Source organism: Pteronotus mesoamericanus, unplaced genomic scaffold (genome assembly GCF_021234165.1).
Source record: "Pteronotus mesoamericanus isolate MK-2021 breed Mesoamerican mustached bat unplaced genomic scaffold, CSHL_Meso_final scaffold_85, whole genome shotgun sequence".
NCBI lineage: Eukaryota > Metazoa > Chordata > Mammalia > Chiroptera > Mormoopidae > Pteronotus > Pteronotus mesoamericanus.
Window position 1 is genome coordinate 768660 of NW_026555329.1, and position 23894 is coordinate 792553.

Consider the following 23894-nt stretch of genomic DNA (forward strand, 5'->3'; position numbering starts at 1 on the left):
AGAGAAATAGATGTTTAGATAAAGTCATATTCTTGTTCGAAGCCATATTTTTTCTTTTAATTGAAGCAGTGTGGTCTTGAAATTGGATGACACATGGTCTAGAAATGTCTAGAAAGTTGTAGAGATTACCACAATACTGAAGTTTCAGCTTTCCCCATTCATTAATTTCCCAAAGTGGCCCTTTTAAGACCACACCTCTTCTCTCCTCAGAGGAAACAATGGTACTGTGAAGTAAGACTCTACCCCAAGGCTGGAAGAAGTCAAGGTCACCCTACCTTAATCCTATCCTCTTGGCTACTGCTTCCTCTGATACTCCTTTCACCAATTTCTATGGTTTGCAATCAGTGTATAAAATTCTCTTGAAGGCATATTTTCTTATTCCCGCTGATCGCCCTGATAAATGGGAGTGGCTCCACCATCGCCTATATTTGGGGACAGCTAGAGGACACGACACTGGTCATGACTCTTGCCAGGAGGGCAGCCCACCTTGCCTCCTTCTGGGGATGTGGAGAAGTTCTCATGATCCCCAACGTGAATTCTTCCAAAAGACATCTATTCCACCGGGGGTCGCTGGGGGTGGGGTGGGGGTAGGGGAGGCAGGAGGGTGTAGAAAGACCCTGACCTTCGTCAGCATACCATGGCCGAGGTTAATGACTCCCCCTTTTCCACTTGCCGAGCATAGTTAGGAATTAGGGCCTGTGGAGAGTGACACTTCGTGTCTGAGTTTAAGTGTGTCTCATTTCAAAGGCCATTGCTCATTATCACTCGTAAAGCGTCTGCATGCTTTACCATAAAATGCATCCTTAGGAAAAAGGCAGAGCATGAAGATGTATAACTGCATTTTTTTCAAAACTAAACTTGAGTAAGAAATGTAGGCCACTGAGAGAAGCTTAAACAATACTAACTGCTAACATATGTGAAATTTCTGTGAGAGGACATTGTTTCCATTATAGTATTATTCTGACACAGTTTTTTTTTTTTCTGTAGGAGCTGATTGAAGCTTGATTTTAGATATGAAATATTTTTTTCCTCCCTTAAAAGTCACCCGGTACAGGGGTACAGTAAGTCTGCTATGAATATTGTTAAAACATGTAAGAAGGGAGAGATTCAGACAGAATACACAGTTACAAGTTTTTTTAAGTCCAATTTCATTGTGCTTTTACACATCTGGATAATTAACCAAGCATTACATTCTCTCTAGACTATTTTTACAAGTACAATATGCTCTTAATGTGATTTCCATTAGGCTGTTCCAAACATCATTTAAGAACTCAGAGAGATTGCAGACCGAGATTCAAAACCACTCTTCCACTGTGATGTTGAGACCTTGTTCTCTCATGGGGGAAATAAAAGACTGAGAGCTGAATTCTGAGATCCTTCTGCTGTAAAAAGGAAAACTGGAGGTTTATTGCTTCCTTAAGTTTCAGCACATGCATGCAGATACAAATATACCCCAATATCTCTGGTCCTTGTCGGAGGTGAGCCCAAAACGTGAACCTTGCAAGAACTGGGGTAGACATCGCATCTTGAAGCTTCTTTAAATACTAGAAAGGAATAACAAGAGCGGACTAAAATCCTGATGTGTTGACAGCTGACCTAGTTTGAGTGATTGTGTTAGATAAATATGTTTATATGGCTGAGTTCCTCATTTGAAGGTCACGGCTGGGTTCTAAACTAATATGTGCTCAGATACTTTCTGGCCACGCTTTTCTTCTTTCCTTTTATAATCGCTTTGATGCTCTTCTGAGCTTTTATGAGGCCGAGTTCTGATCGAACGGTAGAAGGTTAGTGTTAATTCACAGACTTCGGGAGCTTCGTGGGCCAGCTGCTGCCCACATTGGTGAACACCAGCGAGAGATCAGAGAAACCGCAAGGCATTTGGTTGTGACGGTTGTTGCCTTTGTCCTTCCTCGTTACGGGCAGAACTCAGAACAAAAGAAGCAAGGGTTCATAAAATCACAGGGTCACACTTACAAGTCCTCAGGGGCTATTTTGTCCATTGCTGATCCATCAGGCACCCATACCTAAACTCTTTCCCCCAAATAAGGAATTCTATTCTGTTTAAAACATATACAGAAAAGGGAAAACTGAGCAAATACAGTACGATTTATTGTCTGGTTGTCTTTTAAAGTGCTTGTGGTGGTCAGAGGATCATTACATTGAGAAATAAACAGCTGAAGAAGAATAAACAAGTCTGATCTCGCAAAAAGAATGATGTGTCAGAAGGAGAGTGAAAATAATTGTGATTTCACTATACTGTTTTGGTGTCTGTTTTCCATTAAATAATCCTGTAATTGTCTACTGGGTGATGGTCTGAGTCACTCAACCAATGGAATGATTAATGGAAATGGCAGTGAAGGATTTGTCACACTGACACAGGCAAGAAAGTGCGTGATCGTCATTAGAAAGCAAAAAATGAGGTCCACATTTTCACTGTTGGTTTAGCCAAGGTGACTGAACATTGAGGAATCCGCCTTGGATGTTGTCATTGAACTGCCCATCTTAGGGTCTTGTTTTCCATAAATGGGCAGCGTAACAAGCGTCTCATCGGTAAACCCAAGGCCGAGTTCCAGCTTGGGGGACCGGAGACCTGTGACCTGTTCCGGCACTACTGACTGAAATGCGATTTGATGTGAGCGATGGGAGTGTGGAGGCAGCCGGGTCTGGAGAGAATCCCAGCCAGGCCCGGGAGTGAAAGGCACGGGTCCTTGCTGCTGCCATTTTGAAATACTACAAGAGGAGGAGGTGAACCTTAATGGGCTCAAACTAAAGTAGGCGAAAAAGCCTGGTTCAAAGTAGATGCTCAGAAACTGAGCAGGTGTTTCTTCTTAATTTCCTGTCTGGATATATCCCAGATGCACGTGATGGTCACAAGGGGGAAGGTGTTATAAAAGTGTGGCTGTTTTAGTCTAAGTTTGTCATCACTACCTATACAGCAATTGAAAGCACATCGCTTTCCATCTCAGAAAGAGTAAAGAGAGGTGTTTTATTGCCAGGTTTTATAGCAAGACAACCAGAGTGATGGTATCATTGACAGAAATACTTTTTAATATTTGTACTAATTTCCAATAGAGAAAAATACTTAGAAGTAATGTGAGATAAGACATTCACTTATCAAGTATGTTTTATGTGCTGGACAACGTGCACATTATGGACATAATTATCTATGAAATGGTAAGCTTTGCCTTATCTCATTTGAGTTTTACATAATATATTTCCAAAAGAAATGGCGAACTTTACAAGTTTTGAGCTTTATTCATTTTTGTGTCTCCTCAAGTATTTACTATAATGTCTTTGGCAGAAGAGTTGCCCAATTAACTATCATCTAATGGAAAGTATATAATACATCTTTGTCAGTGAAATGATTACTCCAGAAAATTTGCTTTTTGGGGACCATCCTACAGAACGTTTATATGATAAATGTTTGCTTAATATGCTTAAAAAGAGAATATATAGCACAGCTATGCAGCAAATGAAATTTCAGGCATGTAAACACATCTTTATATTATCACAAGGAAGCTAAGCTGTGCTCATGAGCATGAATGAATAAATTGCTTTGATTTAGCACTTTGCCTAATAATATTATTGCACTAGGGGGCTGCATCAGTGAGGAGATTTTGTGTAAGTTATAAAAATTACATTTTTTAATCATAACTTAGAAGGAGTTTAGGTTTTGGAGCAGATCAGACCAGATTTAATTCTGATATCTCTGAGCCCCAGTGTCCATGTATTGAAACGGGAATAATATCTCCAGCATATGATTATGGTCTGAAATAAATGAGAGCTCTCAGGGGTTCCCAGTCTTTGAACTACAGACCCATGGGGAGCCTTGGAAATATTGGGAAGGGTCTGCAGACTCGGATGTATCCACATAATGCCTCTAGTCTATTTTGAACATATAGGCATTGCTGTTTTTCAAATACACGTAGGCTAACTCCAGATTCATTCAACAACTGTTTACTGAGCACCAACAAATAAACAACATCAGGCCGAGGGGCTGCAGTAATAAATAAAGCAAACCGATATCCCTGTGTTCATGCATCTTCCGGTCCGGGTGGGGGAATAACAATTCAAGATAAATAAGTAAGACTTAGTTGGCGAGTGATGAGGATGAAGACGTAAAAGGAGAAAAGCGGACTAGAAAATGTAAAAGAAAAAAAAGAGATGTGAAAAGTTTAGATAGCGAGGCCAGGGAAGACATCTCTCAGAAGGCCTCATTTAAGGAAGCGAGGGAGCTCTCCGTAAGGCAATCTGGGGGGAGCGTTCCAGGTGGCAGGGACAGCTGATGCAGAGGCCGTGGGGGAAGGAACGGTAGGATCACAGTCGTAGTGACTGTGGTCACAGAGGGGCCGGAAAGGAATGAGCAAGAGGCTGGTAGGGGTGACAACAAGTGAAGGGACCCGATCCCTCCAGCCCTTTGTCCCAGAGAAGGCACTTTGCTTTTCCTCAGAGGGAGACGGGCAGGCCTTGGAGGGTTTGAGCACAGGAGCGGCGTGGTTTGATCGGTTTCACAGGCCACTGGCTTGACTGTAGACTGGCCATGCGCCAGGGTGGAAGCAGGCGGCCAGTTAGGAGGCCACTGCGATAGTCCAGGTGAGAGATGACCCACTTGGGGCAGAGTGAGGAAGTGGGGGTGTGAGAAGACAGGGCATTTTGGACACGGTTGTCAGAACGGAATCATGGGTGGACTTTTCTGAGGGATCTGAGAGATGAAGTTTGGTGCCGAGATTCTGGGCCTAAGCAGTGAGGAGGACCGAGTTAACAGGAATGGGAAGCGAAGCTGCGAGGAGGCCTGGGGGAGCGGAGCTTCATTTCGAACACATGGAGTTTAATATTAAACGTGCAAGTGGACATGTCAAAAGGGCAAGATTTTAATGGAAGAAATATAAAGTGGTTTTTAAATATTACTGAACTCATAGTAGCTTTTTAAGCATAATCTAAAAGCAGCATTATCATGTTTGTGTCCACAAAATATTTTGAAACTGAAAAAAAGAAACCCATAGAACTTTGTACTAGGAAAGAGTGGAAACGTAGGTACATTCAAGTGACAATTTTAGTGGCTAATAAATAGTATTTTCCTTTTCCTCTTCCTTTAGTACACGTTAAGGTTACAATGTACATCATTATACAGATTTTGAAATCTTAATTTTGGCCTTGAGATTTTTTTTAAACAAATAAAGCTTTTAATGACACCTTCTGGTAAGAAAAGCCCTATCAGTGGCAAAATTGTGTTCATTGGTCCATGTTTTGTTTCGCTTCTTTTTTTAATTTTGGAAGGAAATTAGAAGGCTCACTTATTACAGGTTCACTCATTATTTTTTGTGCACCTAACCTGTGACCTGCATGTCACTCGGTGCTATTTGGGATGACAAATGGAGCAAGACCTCTTTGCTATTGTGGAATTTATAATGTGAGGTTAAGAGATATATAATATGTCTTGTGGAGATACTGCTGTTTGATTGTTAATGAGTGTACGCATGTCATTTTACTAGTGCACATTTGTGATGGTTCATTTTAACATCTACCCTTATTCTCAGTCTTATGCAGGCAAATACGTGCCGACCATTGCATATTATATCCACGTACTCAACCCCAAGCTAACAGTGCCAATCAACCTGAAAGGAATTGCTATTGGAAGTGGGTTTTCCGATCCTGAATCAGTAGGTGTCTCCTTTTCCTTTCTATTTTGTTCCTTAAGGAGAATAAACGCCTTTTAATTAGATGGAGGCTCCCCTTATATTAGAGATTGATCCTGATTAAAAGAAATACTGTTTGCCCAGTTGATGTCTAATAATTTCAATCTTCTAATTTTTACCAACCGTTTTAAGATGTCAACTTTCTATGTCAGCCTCGGTTAACTGTGAGGACACGGCCTAGGGTTGCGTGTGTATATGCGTGTCTATGGTGAGTGTTGGAGAGTGTTTGTACAGTGTGTGTATGATGGTGGTATGTGTGGTGTGTGTTACATATTTGTGTGTTGTGTGGTTATGTTTGTGTGTGTCAGTTGTGCGGTATGTGTGTTTGCACTTTGCGTTGGTATGTGTTGTGTTTGTATTAATACTGTGTATGGTGTGGTATGTGGTGGGTGGATGTGTGTGTAATTGTAATGCCTGGCTAATTCTAGCACGAGGTGACAAATCACAAAGACTTATTTCCCCAGGCAAATGGGCCTCCCTAACCTCTTCCTCGCCCTGTGGCATCTGTGTTTGTCTCTCCTCTCCTCAGATCATAGGGGGCTATGCAACCTTCCTGTACCAAGTTGGCTTGTTGGATGAGAAGCAGAGAAAGTACTTCCAGAAGCAGTGTGCTGAGTGTGTGAAACACATCAAGGAGGAGGAGTGGCTCCAAGCCTTTGAAGTGAGTTCTGGGGCGGGTGGCCCTGGAGCAATGAGAACCATCTGAAGAGGTTCCCAGAAGCACCACAGCCGGCTGTTTGTTGTTGTTAGGGAAGGTGTGTCTGCTGTGCCAGCCAAGATCAGGGAGGAGCTGAGGAGGCTCATCATGAAGGAGAGAACTGTCTGGGTTCCTTTGAACTTCCTTTGGCTATATTTTAAGCCTGAAATCACCTGGGGGTGCTCATCTAACTGTGCCTTCCATGAACCGTTTTGATTTCTTTAAGCACTCTGTAGGCCCTAAAGGCACAGCCTATTGTCAGGAAATCAGGAGAAAGGCAGCAAGAAAGTGGATGCACGTGCTTCAGCCTCTGCTCTAAACCCTCCAGGAGGGCGACGCCCCCACACAGGGCTTCAGCTGGAGAAGTGACTGAGTGTGTAACAAATGTCACATGTTTCCTGTGTGTCAGAAACAAAGATTAGGAAGTGTAGTAATTTGAAACTTTTGCAAAGAGCCATTGGTATTTGTAAATATTGGCACATTGCTCCCCTAATAGTGAAATTGAGAATCAAATAATATGATTGTCTTCTTCACCCTTTTTTATTTTGTTTAAAACATAAGACTATACTAAACATGAGGATATAGGAGGTTGGGGTTTTTTGTTTGTTTGCTTGTTTGCCAGTACAGGCAAAGGCGATGTGTAAGCAGCCTTTCTGGGTGGGGGAGTTTGCCACCTTTATGACAGAGCCATCATGTATGACACATTAGCAAATGAGGTAAAAATTGAATTTTGATGATTTTAATCTCTTTGTTATTGGAAACACTTCCTGTAATAGTTTACCCCAAGTTGCTGTTAGGACTGAGGCCTGATATTAATAGTCTTCCAGGCACTGCAGGTCAGCTGGTTCAGATCAAAACAGGAGACATACAAACTTAGAGATAAGAGGGGTAACATGAAGTTATGCTCCAATTTACAAGTAGGTGCCGGGGCACTACCTGAAACCCCCCAACGCAGTGACAGTGACTGCTCATGCTAGGAATTTTGAGAGCAGCCAGCTGTGCAATGGGGTGAACTCAGGACGTCCGGAGCCCTCCATCTGCGGGGCTCCTGCGGCTCCCCTTTCTCGGTGTCAGGGCACCCGCTGTGGATGCAGAGTGTGGAATTCGGCATTTCGTGTGCGATTGCGCAATTGCAAATGTGAAGGACGGAGGGTCTTACCCGGGCTGTGTGAGATCATTCTTCAACTCACAGTGACAGTATTTGCAAGGCTAGTTTTAAGCTGTCTGCCTATGGTAGACAGATGAGGTAAAAAGGACTAACTCATTAGCATTTAGAATTCCTATCAAAATTTAGTCACGTGAGACCAATCTGCAAGGGAGACATTTGATGGGCTTTGACAAAGCATTCAGGGATTAAGCAGTGTCAAGGCAAGAATAGTTCATAAGACCCAAAGGGATAAAGAAAGCAGAACAATGGTCATTGTACGTGATGCAGCAGCCATAGAATTGAGTGACACTGTTGGTAAGTTCAAGTGTTTTGTATATTCAGAGATCATGAGAAGGTAACCTATGAGGTTCATCAGGGTCTCTCTCAAACTGAACTCATCAGAAAACAAACAAACAAACAAACAAAACCCCAAACGCTTGAAGGTATGCAAAGTCTCTCTGACCACCGGCCCAATACCTTGAGTGATGAATTAAAACATAAACACCTTTGCTCTTTCAAAGGAAATAGATAAAATGATACTTAGGGAAGTCAGCAAGTACTGGTCATATGTGTTTCAATGTCTGCAACAGAATCTGCAGGAAATCCTGAAAACCCAGGAGAAAACTGATGTCAACATCTCAAACCTAAATAAGAAGACAGTTCGATGCTCTGATCCCTTGGAGGTCATCTTCTCTCCCGACACACATCCAAAGGGGTGCAAACAATTGCCAAAAGCCACACAACAGGTTGTGGGAGGTCTGGGGCTAGAATTGGCCCCCTTCCCCAATTCCCACCCCAGTGTTTCTCCTGTGGTAATTTTCAGGCTTTCTGTAAAAATTCCAAGACATCTTAAAGATTCTGCAAGATGCGCACAGACTCACCTCTGGACCTGTGTTATCTTTCTTGCCCTGACAGGGTTCTGGACCACAGAGTTTTGAATTGAAACTGGATTTCACAGGTCTTGACCACCCACTTTATTTTTTTGACAGCAAATGATTTTTGACTCCTTTTCGAAATCAAATCCGTGCTCGAAGTCCAAATTTATGTTCCCGTTGGTGTCGAGGATAATTTCTAAAGATGAATTCCAAAAATGCTGCAAGCATTCAGGACCACTGCCCCCTCTGGGTGGCCACATTAGAAAAAGACAGCTCTGGACTGACACAGTCCTGTGGGTTCAGAGTTTGGCAGGCAGGTGCCACTGTTGTGCGAGGATGGAGGGTGGCCATTTCTCCACAGAGGGAAATCCTGCACAGCCCGCACAGCGGGATGCGCTGGCCCTGAGCTACCGCAGCATTGCCAAGGCGTCCTTACGACCACCCCACCCCCTGCTTCCCACAGTGACCATCCTTTTAATATAATGCTTGGCCCTTGAACCTCTGGCAGTAGTAACTTGGATACATTTAAGTTGCTTCATGTGTAAAAAACATAATAATCGAATAATACGATGAAATTTTAAATTAAACCCAAAAGCATGGCCAGAAAGAATTACAGAGTGGGAGCCCCCACAGTCTGCCCGTTGGGGAGCTGGAGTGTGTGCGTAGTTAGGCACACAGCCTGGGGGTCGGGTCGGGGTTTGATCCTCACCTCTGACGTCGTTCGTGAGGTGTCCTTGGCAAGTGACCTGACCTCTATGTGCCTCACTTTCCTCACCTGTAAAGTTAGGGTACTAATATCTCACATTGTAAGAAGCCTACATTCATACTTGCTTGATGCTTCTGAAAATGTTTAAGCACTCATTTCTTAAAATCCTTTCCCGAGAACCCCTTATAACTCAGTGTCCTCATCCAAAAAATCTCCGAATGTCCTCGTTCTCTTCTGTGACTTTTCCTTTTCTCTTCTCCCTCTACCCCCAAACCTGCTTCTCCCCGATGCGGCTGCTTCCTCTGCAGCCCTCTCAAATGGGGGCTCTTTTCTCTCTTCCCTACGCTGTACCACTTGGCTCACAGGTAGCGGCAGCATCTCCTGACTCCTCACTGCTGCCTCCAGTTCATGTCCTGTCCCCTAAAGCAGCGAGCTTTAGCTCTCACGTCCTCAATGCCCACCCCCCCCACTTCATCGTACAGTTATCTACCAACCCCTGGCCTCCTCCTCCTCGTTCTTTGAACATCTGATCCCCTCCCTCACCTCACTCTCTCCAGCATCCCTCTTGTCATCATTCCTGGGGACTGCAGTATCCACATTGACGATTCTGGGAATACTTGGTCCCTCAGTCCCTTTAATCTCCTCCCTTCCAGGGGATCTCATCCCTCCTTCACCTTAGCTGCTCATTCCCATCACCCACTCCCGCCAAAAGCCAACAATTGCTCCATAATCTCAGATTCAAATATCTTCTTCCGGCTGCCCCCTCCCATCCTCCCAGCTCACTTCTGTGAATATACCAACCCAAACAACAGTCCTGCAGCCATTTTATATTTTCATTCATCGATCCTACTACCCCTTCATGATCCCGAACACCCCCCCAAGTCTTAATTTCTCTGATTACCCAACTTAAAGCCAAGGTCAGTCGTTATACGCATTCCCAGCCTTTGGCACCTCCTCTAGCTCCTTTGGCTGAAGGCACCTCTCCACCAGTCCGCGCCGGCTGCTGTGCTGCTGTGCGGCTGAACGTGACGAGAGAGCAGCTGAGAGCCAAGCGGACTGCTCTCGACCCTTTGCTGATGACCTGGCACTTAAAGCTGGAAGTCCAAAGATAATTTCCACCAGCTCCACACACATGCATGCATATGCATATCCTCCGTCCTCTCTCCTCATACTGCAGCTGAGTGGTCAACGATCCGTGTCACGGAACCCTCCCCCACCAGGCTCGCTCTCACAGTCAAGGCGTTGCGCTTGCTGTTTCCCTGCCTAGAATGTGCTTGCCCTAGATGTCTGCATGGCTTGCTTTCTCCCCTCCAACAGGTCTTTACTCCAATGCCACCTTCTAAGTATCCACTCAGCGTATGCATGTGCACATGCCCACGTGCTCCCATGGTGCTTTCTCCTTCCCTCCTCCTTTTTAGTTTTCTCCTCAGCACTTATCACTCCTTAACACACTACTTATTTTACCTATTAATGCTAGTGTGTTGTCCCCTTCTAGAATATATGCTCCACAAAGGAGGGCTTTTGGTCTGTCTTTGGTCACTACTGTTTCCCCGATGTCTAGGACAGTGTCTAGCACAGAGGGCGTGTGCAATAAGTGGTTGTTGAGTGAAACAGTGCAAAAGTGAAAAAGTTACTGAAGAAATGAAATGACAAATGCCTGTGTATTTTTACCCACCCGGATGTTTTCTTTCTTTCTTTCTCCCCTCTCTCCCGACCTAGGTCATTGATAAACTACTGGATGGTGACCATTCCTACTTGGAGAATGTCACAGGATGTCCTAATTTCTACACCATTGTACAGTGCACGGTAATGACATTTAAAAAACCCTGATAGCGTTTGCTTGAAACTTTCGGCAAAACCAAACTTCCATTTGGGAAATGTTATAGTTGACTTTATACTAGGCAATCCCCCAACTGTATTGCATTATTTGGTCTAATCCACAGGATTTCTTTCTCCGTCTGACCATTGAGAATGTGTGACATTCCACATAACTCAAAACAGTCTCTGATTAACACAATTTCCCCCTAAAAGAGCTTGTTATACAGAATTCCTTTGCGAAGGACAGCGGCTGGGGCTGCTGTCCTGAGCATCAGGGTCCTGGGCTTTCACGCCTGTGGTGAATTTCTTGAAAACGCCCACATTATTTGCTCTGTTGTTAAGATAGCTTAGATAATCAAAACTGCCAAAGCTTTTACAAAAATACTTGCTTTGGCTTACTTATAACTTTAGACGTTTCTTGCATTTAGTATGGGCCTCACTTTGAGCCCTCTGGAGCATTTCTCAAAGTATTCAAGTAGCTTCTTTCATAAAAGTAGGCCAAAGTGGATGTCTTTGTGTAGAATTAATCAAATAAGGCAAAGGGAGCCAAAGTGGGAATTTGGGTTGGGTAATCTTTGTCTAGTGTATAGGACAATACTTTCTGTTTGTAAAATTACTTTGTGAACTATTTTGTAAATAAAATATAAAGCTAATATCAATGGAGTTCGCCAACTTTGCGGTTTTAGATTTAACTAAGAGAAAAAAAATATATGGTATAAAAGAGGCGCAAAATTTTGGATTTGATTTTTTTCAAAGTAGTAATTCACAGTTAGCAGAGATTATTGATGAAGCACAAAGCAGTTGATCTCAAACCCTGCTCAGTTTTTTTAATCCTTCTGTAACTTTTTAAAGCAAGATCTAATCCTTTTTGTTTTAGTTTAATGAATATTACAGAGACTTGTATGTAGTATTGTTTTAAAAATAAGGCTCATGGACAACTTTTCTTTTGTCTTATGTGCTTCATAAAGTATCATCTGTTTTTACATCCTCTATTTTCCCCCGAAGTTATGGTCAGATGATTATTTTGTGTGTGTGGTTTTGATAAACAGAACAAAGAAAAGGAATCATCATCTTGTAACACACCACGCCGTCGTCCTGGGCCCTTGTGCTCATTTGATCTTCTTTCCCCAGATCCTTGGGCGAGAAGCAAACTGATTCTGATCATCTCACCTCTTATACTTTCTCTGTATTTACTTAAAATTGGGTTGTTATTTGGAGTCACAGATTGCAAAAGATTAATTTCCAAAAAGGAAAATCCAACATTTGCAAATTGGATATTGGCCCAAGAGTATCAGATCGTTCAGATTTGTTGTTAGTAAAGTTTAAATGAACACAAAACCGCCAAGTTAAAATGTTCGGGGTGGAGGCAAGGGAACAGTCACGTCGCATCTTGTTCATTATGGTGTATGTTACGAGAAATTTGAAGCTTTGACCAAATTTGGGCTCTTCGTCTTCCCTAATATCTTTCTATGCCTCTTTCTGCCAGGAACCTGAGGAATATAGTTACTTTGGGAAGTTTTTGTCCCTCTCAGAAGTGAGAGAAGCCATCCATGTGGGAAACCGGACTTTAAATGACGGATCCGTGGCTGAAAAGTACATGCGAGAAGATACAGGACAGTCTGTTGTCCCATGGTTAGCTGAAATCATGAATAATTATAAGGTAAGAGAGTAATTTCAGTGACTACTTTGGGAACTGTTCAGATTATCCAGAGCAGAGGTAACTTTCTTTGATCTCTTTCAACTTCTACTTATTTCTTAGTGTTATGGTGCTTTACGAATATAAATAACTATCCACTCATTGTTTGAATGCTTTGAATGAGAAGTTTTGTTTTGTTTTTCTTTCTAATTAAGTCACTTAACCTGATAGTCCCTAAAATGAAATTCTCTTTGGCACATGCCACCTCTCCTTATTTCTTGAGAAAAGAAATTAGAGGAGAGATGAGAAGGTGGCTGGCTTTGTGTAAGCCAATGCTCCCTTACTGTTTGCTGTATAATATTAATCCCAGTTGAGCCAGGGATAAATGAAATCAACTGATTATTCCAAAAATGTCTTTGGCTAATAAATGAATTCATTCATGTTGCTTAAATGCAGTTTTCTTAGTATCTGCGTTCAGCCAAACACCGGGCTCAGATGTCAGGTTGAAACACTGAATGCAAAAGGGTCCTTGGAGGTGTGTACAGTCCACCACCGTGCCATCTGATGGAAGGGTACTGCCTGGTTTGCTGCTGGAGGTACTAAAAGAAAGCAAATTTGCAGAAAGGAAGCCCTGAGCGGTCAGGCAAAGGAACCATGGACTTTCAAACTCTAACCAAGGGGGTCAACACCAAGAGCAAGTGACACAGGGAAAGCCATCCTGTGCCCTTTTCCCCACTTCTGCTCCCATCTCCTCAGATCCTCCAGGGCTGCTAACCTCTGTCCCAGGCGTGGTTTATGGGGCAACTATACAGGATAAGTGCTTAAATGATAGAGGAGAGCACCCCTTGAGGTGATTCACTTCCTTTCTATTTCCTGGTAGAGGCAAGAATGACGTTGGGACAAACCAAAAACAGAGCAGCCAGTGGCTGACACACCTTTGCACTAGTTAGAAAAAAGACCACTTCTCCTCATGATGCTTTATTCCCATCTGTCAAAAATTGTCCTAATATACTGTTTTTATTTGAACAAAACTCTTTACCGTCATTTCCTGATACACACTTTTACAATGTCTAGGTTAAGTACAGTGTCCCTGGGGGTTGTTGAGTGCCCAGCTCACAGGACTGCCCAGGGGGTTTCTGACCAAACGCACGATTACTAGATTGTGTTTTGGAATATGTCCAACCTAGAAGGCCCATTTTTCTGGTCCTGCCTCCAGCACAGGGTTTGCACCTCTGGACGCACAACACTTTTTGAAAATAATCTAATGTCAATGGCATGCAGAGTGGAGAGCAGATAAGGAAGTTTCCGAGTACATTTTTTTTGTGTGTGTGCTTGGGAGACACATGTTCCCATGTATAAATTTAACTAGAGCATGATTCCTTTCTCAGCCAAGGAGAGCTTATATCATCGGCTCACCTGATATTGGCTAATTGCTATAGAATGTCCACTGGATTGACAGAGGAACGCATTGATGAAAGACATTTAAACATTTCCATCTCCATTTCCAAGTATCCTCAACTTACCAATGTGAATTCCAATGAAATCAGAGTATCTTCTAAACTTTTAAACTCTGACTCAGTTGCCAGAAAAAAAGAGAATAGATTAGTGATGCAGATAAACCATGTTTCCATAAAGAAGGAGGATAAAATATTCAGTCAGTCTGAAGACACGTCGCAAAGTGGCTGCTATGAAATCGCTTCCTCGGCGGGCAGAGCCCGCAGGGCAGCAATTAGCTTGGGCTTGTCTGTAACGGTGGTGAAACTTAACGCATATACAATGGAGTCTGAACAACTTAGGTTGGCTTAAAACAGTAGCACCCTCAAAGTGATATTTACCTAAGACTCAGGGCTAGTTTGTCACAGAAAACCGTGCACGTGTTTCTATTCGTAGGAACCTGGAGGTCTTTTTCCAGGACTGGATTCATTTTAGCCAATGTGGAGTATCCCTGGTGGGTAGAGGAAGACCCTCATCAATTTGTGGGAGCTAATAGGACTCCTACAGTACATCTGTTTCTGGGTTGACTACATGGAAACACAATCATTTTCTTGTAATGACCTGTAAGAGGTGTGTACTCAAACTCACTTTCTACTCCGTAATTTCAGATGATTGGGCGATAAATTGAAATATCATATTAGCAATTTCCAAAATAACTAGAGTGAGAAATAATCTGTTGGGTTATTGGAATGCTTCATGATTCAGTCAGGTCACAATATTATCAGGATTTTTAGGATTCGTCCGGGTAACTCCTATTCTTCACAGCTTGTTCGATGCATCCAGTGTAATTCCAATTAAAATTGTAGCAAGTTACTTTTATGGATATTGACAAAATAACTTTAAAGTTTATTTGGAGAGGCAAAAGACTAGGAATAGCCAACTCGATATTGAAAGAGAAGAACAAGTCAGAGACATGATACTACTTGACTTGTGAAGACATACTATAAAGCTACAGTAATCAGAACAGTATAGCATTGGCTAGAGAATAGACAAGTAGACCAAAAAAACAGGCCTGTTTACTTGTGTGTTAGGTGATTTTTGATTATGAACTTACATTTTTGTTGAATTTAGCCACAAAAAATCGGAGAGTCAAACACCTGTAGGCAGTGTATATTTGCCTCTGTTGTGTGCTAGAATTCATTACCAGCATGCAACCCATTTAGCCCCTCCCTCCACATGTCCTAGGTTTGGTGCTGGGCTTTGGTTCCTTTGCATTAGAAGCACCTGGAGAGCCTGAAAATGATACCTGATCATGGCCCACGTCACCAAAGTTCTGATTTAGTTGTGTCTATGTTAGGAACAAAATGTCAATAGCACATAGTAGTGCCTAGCATAGCAATTAGCACATAGTAGTATGCAATGAACTGGGAGGAAAGAAAGGAAGCATAAGATGGAGAGAGGGAGAAGGAGAGGGAAGGAGGAAAGGTGGAATGGAGGGAGAGAAAAAAGGACAAAGTAATAGAAAGATAGGTGGTCTGTTATTTACACCATAAGCTGTCTTTATAATAAACTCATATTTAATTTTAGTAAGTGCAAGTAGTTCGCCACACTAATTACATTGATTATGTGTATTATATTCCTTCCTCTTTCAAGCAGCGTTTTTTTAAAAAACAAAGACAAAGACACTCATACACTGATTGTAAGGCGTGTCCCAATTTTAACACTGATAAAATGCTGCAGGGGATGGATAGGGCATCTCTAAAATCTAAGGAATGCAACTCATACCCCATTAGAGCTGCTGGCTTTGAAAACCCGGCTCTTCGCAGAGGTCTCTGGCCTTCAGTACTTTCTGATACAGAAGTTACATTGTCCTTGCAGAGGTTCTTGCTAAGGATTCAGAATACGTTTTTAACCTCTTTGTCTGCTTATAGTTCTTGTCTTTCTAAAAATATAAGGGCTGTATTTTCAAAGACATGAGAATGTGTGTGTGGGGGGGGCGTGTGTGAGTTTGTGTGTGTTGCATTTCCTGTGCGAAACCTTCATTTTAACAAACAGGAGCCACAGCTCTATACATAAAGGCCTTTTGGATTCAAAGCAAACACTGCCCTTGAATTTGAGGCTGTCTCTGTTGCTGAGTTCTCTGGAAGACCACTGCGATTTTGGGAGGCACCGTCTCCAAATGCCAGTTTTTAACTTCCACGTTGTTAGGCTTTGAAAGGCTAAATTGCCCTGGGGCAGGGCTTAGTTTGCAGCGTTTAAAAGTTCATCTAGTCAGGAAATTGTAACTATAAAGTTACATTTCCCTGTCACTTATCATTCTGCAGCTCATTAAGTTTCAACTAATTGCGTCCTCAGAATTCAGGATCTTAATGTTTCTCAGCTTCACCACCAGACTGAAATCTTAACACCCAGGTCGTTAGAGTTTTATTTACTTGTCCTAGGCTATCAAAAGGTCTTGGTTTAGAAATGGGCAGTTCCCGATTAATGGATGTGACTTAGAAGTTGGAAAGATAAATATTTCTAGTGAAACCAAGTCATTTCAGCAGCCATCCTAGTTGCTTGTGGCATTTTCCTTCATAGCATCTTCTGATAACAAAATGTCAATAGCAAAAGTGACCAGGAAACTAGATTTGATAAGTGTCTAGCATACCAAGAAAAATGGAACACCTAAATGGGCCTGATTCTTCAGCTGCGCAGTTTAGCTTCGATGAAACCCTGATGGGAAAAGTCTGGCTTTGTTGACTGTACTCTGATGTGATCACTTTCTTCCAAACCCTTTGAAGACAATGCAGGGCATGCCAGTGCCATTCCATGAAAAATGTCTGGGAGGAGGAAGTGGCTTAGCTCCCAGTGAAGCATAGAGGAAAAGAGGGAAGCTAATCCTGGGACATTTGTTTTATGTAATCATAGCCTATAGATAAGCAACCGACACTTTACAGGCAAATAAATAGTGTACACTCATACTGCAGAGTGCCTTGTGAATTCACTTTATCTGCTTCAGTTACAACCTAAGTGCAAGAGTAGCGGCAGCTTTTTTTTTTTTTTTTTTTTAATGAGACATACGTCTGGCTTCTTTGATTTTTAAGCATTTCAGAGAATAAAGGGAAAGGAGACTAACCATATATTATAAAACAGACTTTGATTTCACCCAAACATGCCATGTTTTTGACACATTTTCTTGTCTGCTCTTTAAATTTATGTTGGGATGAAATGTTCCAATGAGCCGCACCGTGTACTTTTATTTTCTCTCTCTTTTTAAAGCCCTTTGATACTGCGTTCTGCTGTGTGGATCAGTTTATTTTAAACCGTTTGGCTTGGTGAGCGCTGTCATCATTTTACAAGGGTCTGATTTTGTTTGAAGGTAGATCGTGCTCAAAGCATTAGAAGGTACATTTGTGATCTATGGCCATACGAACAATAGAACTTACCCTGGCGTCCCCCAAATATGGCAGGGCAAGGGTGGTGTGAGAAGAAAGATATTAACTGGTGATACCATTTGCTGTGCAGATGCTAGGGATCTAAGAATCATTAAGCTCAGAAATGCATACAGTTGGCCCGCTGTGGCTACAGGTTCTGCATCTGCAGAGTCAACCAATGACGGATCAAAAATAGTCAAGAAAAAAATTATGTTGTTGCTGACATGTCCTGCGTCGTTACGCCAATGAGGGTTGCATCTGTACTGAACACGTACAGACATTTTTTTCTTGTCATTATTCCCTAAACAGTACAGTATAACAACTATTTACATGGCATTTAACTGCATTAGGAATTTTAAGTAGTCGAGAGTCATTTAAGGTATACAGGAGGATGTACATAGGTTGTGTGCAAATACTACACCATTTCATAAAGGAGACTTGGGCGTCCTCAGATTTTGGTATATGCAGGGGACCTGTCGCCGATCCCCCACGAATACCAAGGGGTAACTGTATTTAAATCCAGTTGCTATGAAATCCAACTGCTGTGAAACAAAGGCTATTATATCAGTTGACTTTACTTTGAGAAGATAAGTAGAGAAAGGACGGTGGGGATACAATTCTTTCCTGGATACAATGAGGAGCAGCTCATGTGCAACAAATGTCGGGGCGCTGCACTAGCCTGTCCACCTATTCCCCGTGTCATGGGAGAGCCGCGGGAGGTGCAAACCGATGGCACAAACGTCTGAAAAGACCGGGCTGTTGGAAACCAGCGGTCTCCAAAGCAGTGTGTGCCCATCGCCCTCCCTGGGCATGTGGGAGGAAAATAGTAAAGCTTTAATTTCGGATTTAAAAAAGAAAACAAGATAATAAGCTTTGCTAATGTTTACTGCGTAGATTGGCACTGGGAGCTTGTTTGGTCTGTATGTTAGAGTCACATATTAAATGTCATGGAGCCAGAATGCAAAGCCAGCATTTTGGCTTTTCTCATTGTCATCATCATTTGAGTCCATTTGCCACAAGATGTGACTCCAGGTCCAGTGCTCTTTCCACTGCAATTTCCTCCTCTCCCTGCTGAGCATGGGTGACCTAATTCGGCGGCAGTCGGCCCTGGTTATTTGTCCAAACGGAAGGCACCCGGCCCACCCGGCCCAGTGCCCGAGGAAGCCGCAGTTCCAATGTTGAGGGCCCCTCCTAGGGGCTTTGCATCCCTGACTTTGCCTGACCTGCTTTGTAGAAGTCCCCCAACTACACCCCTGCGTGGCTTAGTCTGTACCATCTATTATTGTCCTTGCTTATGATGAGAAACTCCCCAGTCTTGTCACTGGGTGACAGTCAACCCCACAGCACAGGCTTCCAGCACTGAATGACACGGGACTGAGTGAAAGCCAGAACCTTCAACCAAGCGTTTTGAAACAAGAGCGCTGAGCGGGAGCCCCTGATATCCCCTGTCTTGATTTTCCTGTCTCCCTGTGCTTCCTTCATTCTGAATATTCACGTCTGCTTCTTCAGCCTCCTGACAGGCCCCGTATTTGTTACAGTGACTTGCACAATCCTTTTGAGCCGATTTGACATTCTCAGGAAAGAAAAGGGAAAAGGATGCTTTACTTACCAAACAAGGGGAAGTTGTGTTTTGGGGAGAAAAAACCTAATTGCAGGCTAATAGGGTGGCTTTGATGAATGGCACCATTGAGAGTGTGGGGCAGAGGCCCTCGCACCTGCCTAGTAGCAGATTTTCCTACGTAGATGAAATCCTAGAGAGCACGGAGCCTCAGCTAGGTTTTCGTTTTTAATTTGCTTAGGAAAAGTGAGTTGCGCAAATGGGTATTTTCCTTCTTTGATGAGATCAGCCTCGTTGCAAACCTTTCACTAACTTTGCTCTTCACCTGGGAAGTAGACTTGCAGGGATGGCCTTTCGGGCTCTTGGGAGGAGGGCCTGCTTACTCTCAGTCTTCTCCTAAGAGAAAAGCATAGGAATCTTCCCTCGCACTGGACGGCAAGTCTGTCACGGGAGAAGGGGACGTCAGTGGGTCTGATGCATCTCAAGGCCCGCCCGAGTCCAAGGCAGGCTGCCCCTTGCTGAGGGCTCTGTCCACGGGACACTCTACGGCCTGCCTTCCCACGGCCCATGTTCCTACGGGAGCTTCCGAACACCTCTAAATGGACACCTCTGCCGTTCTCCCAGGACAAGGCCACTCTACTTTCTGCTGCCCTACAGGATAACTTCAGGGTGGTCCTGGGCTCAAGGGAAAGCAGGGCATCTGTGGCACTCCATAGTCACTGCAGGGAATCAGCTTGCCTGTTTTTCCCCTTAGGAACTTGGATGGATCCACTCAACCCCCTCAGTGTTGTGACAGTGCTACTATTTTTTGAACTTGAGAGGTGGTGATAATGTTGGGGAGCAAGGAGCAGGCAGGGGACTTGATGGCAAAGGGCCTTCCTACAGCGCCTGCCAGCTCCTCCCGTAATCATTGAGGCTGTATGAGCATCTTCCACACCCCCACATGGACTGGTTTCCAATTAGCTGAATCTAGCTTCATGAACTGCAGGGTGCTCCTCTAAAAGTGGCCATCCGTGGAAGTCACTTCTGTCATTTGGCAACTGTTGACAAAGGGACCGATCACCTTGGTAGGATGTACCAAATCCAAGTATAGGGGTGTTGTTCAATACAAACAGAATGCAAGCCACATATGTAATTTTAAATTCTCTAGAAGGCACAATAAAAGGACAAAAAGGAATAGGGGAAATTAATTTCGGTAACATTTTCTTTAACCCCGTAGATCCAAAATATTATCATATCAACATGCAATCAATCTTAAGAAATTATGGAGATATTTTACATTCTTTTCTTTGTACTAAGTCTTCAAAATCCAGTGGGTTTCATGGATTTATAGCATATCTTAATTCGGACTAGTCACGTTTCTAGTGCCCACATGTGGCCAGTGGCCACTCTATTGATTAGTGTGGGTTAACAGTTACAGACGTTATTATAAACTACAGCATTTTGTTTGCCCTGTGGGGCTGTTCCTTGTTGGTTGGGTTGTGCGTGATACTTGTTAGTTAGGTCCCTTTAATCATGTGGAAAGAGAAAGAAATGGTCTCCTTGGCCCACCTGTTAATAGAGTAATAACATTGGCAAGCCTCTTTGGAGGTGACCCTTGCTGTAGCTTGAAGCTGACCTTCTGACAACCAGGGAGGACGTTTGTCTCTGGAGAGACTTGCCTGGGGGCATGGCCGGCCTGGTTCTGGACACTTTGGATTTTCAAAATCCAGTTACTGGAGGTGATGGAGGGGTGAGCCGATCTGGAAAGAGCTGTGACGGCAGACCCTGAAACGGGAAGGCAGAGCAAAGGACCCCCGCGTGGGCCCCAGCGACTTTTCTATTCAAACTGGAGGAAAACTATCACTCTTGGTCATCATTAAAAGTAATTCTAACTGTGCCATTCTAGGTAGGTCAATTTTTTTTCTCCCAGAGATGCCTGAGTTGGAGTGATGGCTTGCTGGATCTTTTCCAAGTTGGCTTTGCATCTTGTTCCCCTCTGAAAGCAACTAAATTATTTAGAGTTAAGTTGCAGGAAAGCAGGCATAATTTTCTTTGGCTGAAAGGCATTGTTTGTGTAATCACTGTACAATGTCTCAACCTTGTTTTGCTCCATTCTCATTTGTCTTTTCTCGTCTTGGCAAAACCAGCTGGTAGGTGAATGGCAGACACATGGGGGTGTTTATCCCAAGTTCATTCTCCCTCTTTCATTGTCTTCCCTTTTCCTTAAACTTGGAAGTGAAATACGTCCCTTTGGAAGCACAACTTGGTGGCAGAAGTGACTACTGTTTCATTCAGTGGTTGCATTATTTTTCTGCCGCAATCTTCTCGGGGCAGACCCTGGGGACTCATGCTTCCTGAGCGTTATTACAGCCTATAGTCCCGCAAAACGATGAGCAGGAAGCGTTCCCACAAAAAGTGCGAGCGCTGGGCAGCGGGGTGCAGGCCTCATCCGTGGAAGGATGACAACTCTGCCTCCGGTCGGGAACAGTTCTGGAACCTGGACTCCGCAGCTAACGTTCAGTTCTTCTTTTGCAGCTGAGCTGGTGAGAAACGCTTGGGAATGACCTGGGGTTGAGCTGTATATTAGTGATGTGAATTCTCTTCTGCTCAGGAGAAAGGCCTTGGTGGGGCACGCTAATTGCTTCAGACAGAAAGGACTCCTGGCTCCGGTGGGGTTTGTAATAGAAGAATGATAAGTAAGGCAGCCAGGAGAGGAAGTGTGGAGGGCCGCTTTGTAGGAGTTTCATTGATTTAGCATCTGCAGGGAAACTTCTTTTAAAAAAATTTTTTTTTTGATTGGTGAACAGGAGAACATTCAAAACGAAGACAAATAGCGGCCAACTGGGAACGCTGGGCCGCCTGGAATAGCTTAGGCTGCTGTTCAATCATTTCCCCAAACAGGAAACCACAAAATATTAGAGATTAAGGTCACTAGATCATTGGGAAAAGAGCATAACTTTGTCTGCAAAGTATTATGATGGGTTGTAAATGGGCCAAAATCTAAGCATAAATCTCTTGTCTGAAAGTGCAACAACAAAAATCCAGCCTTCTCACAAAAGCACCGTTTGCTTTCCTGTTGTATCGAGAGACCAAAGCCTCCTCCTGCAGCATTTCAGTAATTTTCCTAGTAAATAGTGAAGTAAACAGTCAAATAGAGGGAAAAGTTTTGTGTTCTCTGTTAGTAATATAAGTGTTTTGATTTGGATTTAAAAAAGAAGTTAAAGTTTAGATCAGTAAGTAGCCCTTGCATGATTTATGTTCAGTCTTATGCTTTTATACTGGCAACAATAAAATATTCAGTATGTAATAAAATGCACCTTTATGTCCACCCCTGCCCCCAATCCCTTCTTTCAAGAATTCAGTTGTACAGGGACCCTTCGAAGCCCCTAAGTCCCTTTTCCCCTTTGAGTATCAATCACGTGGCACCTCCTAACTTACTTGAAGTCACAATCTCAGTTCTGAGGGTGTGGGATCTTTTCAGTTGAGTCTGCAGGTAAATTGATTGGCAGGTAGATTTTTGGCCAACACAGTTGGTTGCTTTATATCTGCCCAGAAAAATACTTTTCGGAGGCATACGCTGTGTAAAATGAGGGTTCGTCATCATCTGATTCTGGTCCTTAGGTATTCATTGAGGAGTTTTTTCTGACCAAGTTAAATTTATAGATAAACTGCTGATTTATATATATCCAGAAATTGAGAAGTTTGTGGTCTGCAATGTCAAAATGACTAGATTTCAGAAAGATGTAAGCAAAACAGACTTTTGGTGACCCCTCTCCTGTAATGAAAACTTAGAGGGTGAAAGAGCTAACTTGCCTTTCCTCTTCTGATTATTCACTGTTTAGAAAAGTTAAAAAAAAAATCTGGAGTATCACCAGGGCAGGGGACACATCTTTTCCTATCTGTCCCCTGAAAGCCCAGTCCTCAGTCACTTCATAAATATTTGCTGTCGAATAAATAGAGATTGCATATGAGCAGAGCAAACAAACACAACACATTCCTTGTGTAAGTCATGCGCTCTTCTCCCACTCAGACAAAAGGCTGCTTCCCTTCCTTTTTGGACGGAAGTGAAACTCACTGCGTATGGATCCAGGAAGGAAATGAAATCAATGACGAGCATTGGACTGAGACCTATTGATCTTTCTGTTTTGTCTATGACAAAGACTTGGATACGGAGAAATATTTTTCTCTTTTAGGAAAAGCAAGAGCAATAGCACTGAATAAATGACAACTGTCCTTGCATCTCTGTGGAGGTGGGGGACCACTAAGGAAGGGGGGGCCATGTCTAAGTGGGGCAGCCACTGCTCAGTGTTAGTCATGGTGGCTGAGCATGGTCAGGTCTCCCAGTATTTGAATATTGGCATCTAATTGCAAGACCACCACCACCAAAACCACTATGCAGACTCAATGGATATATCCGCAAGACCTCAGGCAGCAGATTTCAAACCTTTGCACGCCACTATAGAAATGTAATTTTCATATTATTCTTGATAAGGAGTAACAAAAACATTGATGAGACACTGCTCTTCAGATTACAGGACATTTTTACACCTTGTATCCCATATGGCCCCCCTAACAACCCTACGACATAGATATTACACTCCATAGAGGAGAAGTTAAGGCTCAGAGTGAGTAGATGACATATCAAAGTCACTCAGTAAGCACCGGCCCTGGGAGGCTGAGCCAGGCCTGGGGCTCAAGACTTCTGTCTGCACCCCACTTATATAAACCTCTGTTCATTTTACCAAACTCATGACCTCGTGCAGTTGTGTTAGAATTCTAATTCCTACATCCTAAATCACAATTGTAACCCACAGGTAACATTTCATTTGGAAGTTATGGAGCTGTTTGAATAGCTATGTTGAGCTCTGGACCATTTACTATATGGCTGGGATGCAGAAAGCTTTACATACACTATGTTATATGATTCTC

The 23894-nt window shown here is 43.1% G+C and overlaps 1 protein-coding gene across 1 annotated transcript in view; it reads left to right on the forward strand.

The window, feature by feature from the left end:
* Window positions 1–23894, forward strand: part of CPVL (carboxypeptidase vitellogenic like) — a 65664-nt gene that overhangs the window by 35901 nt on the left and 5869 nt on the right. The window contains exons 7-10 of the mRNA XM_054563940.1: window positions 5538–5660; window positions 6226–6357; window positions 10841–10927; window positions 12426–12599. Coding sequence (XP_054419915.1) covers window positions 5538–5660; window positions 6226–6357; window positions 10841–10927; window positions 12426–12599 — 516 coding nt within the window. The remainder of the gene's footprint in view (window positions 1–5537; window positions 5661–6225; window positions 6358–10840; window positions 10928–12425; window positions 12600–23894) is intronic.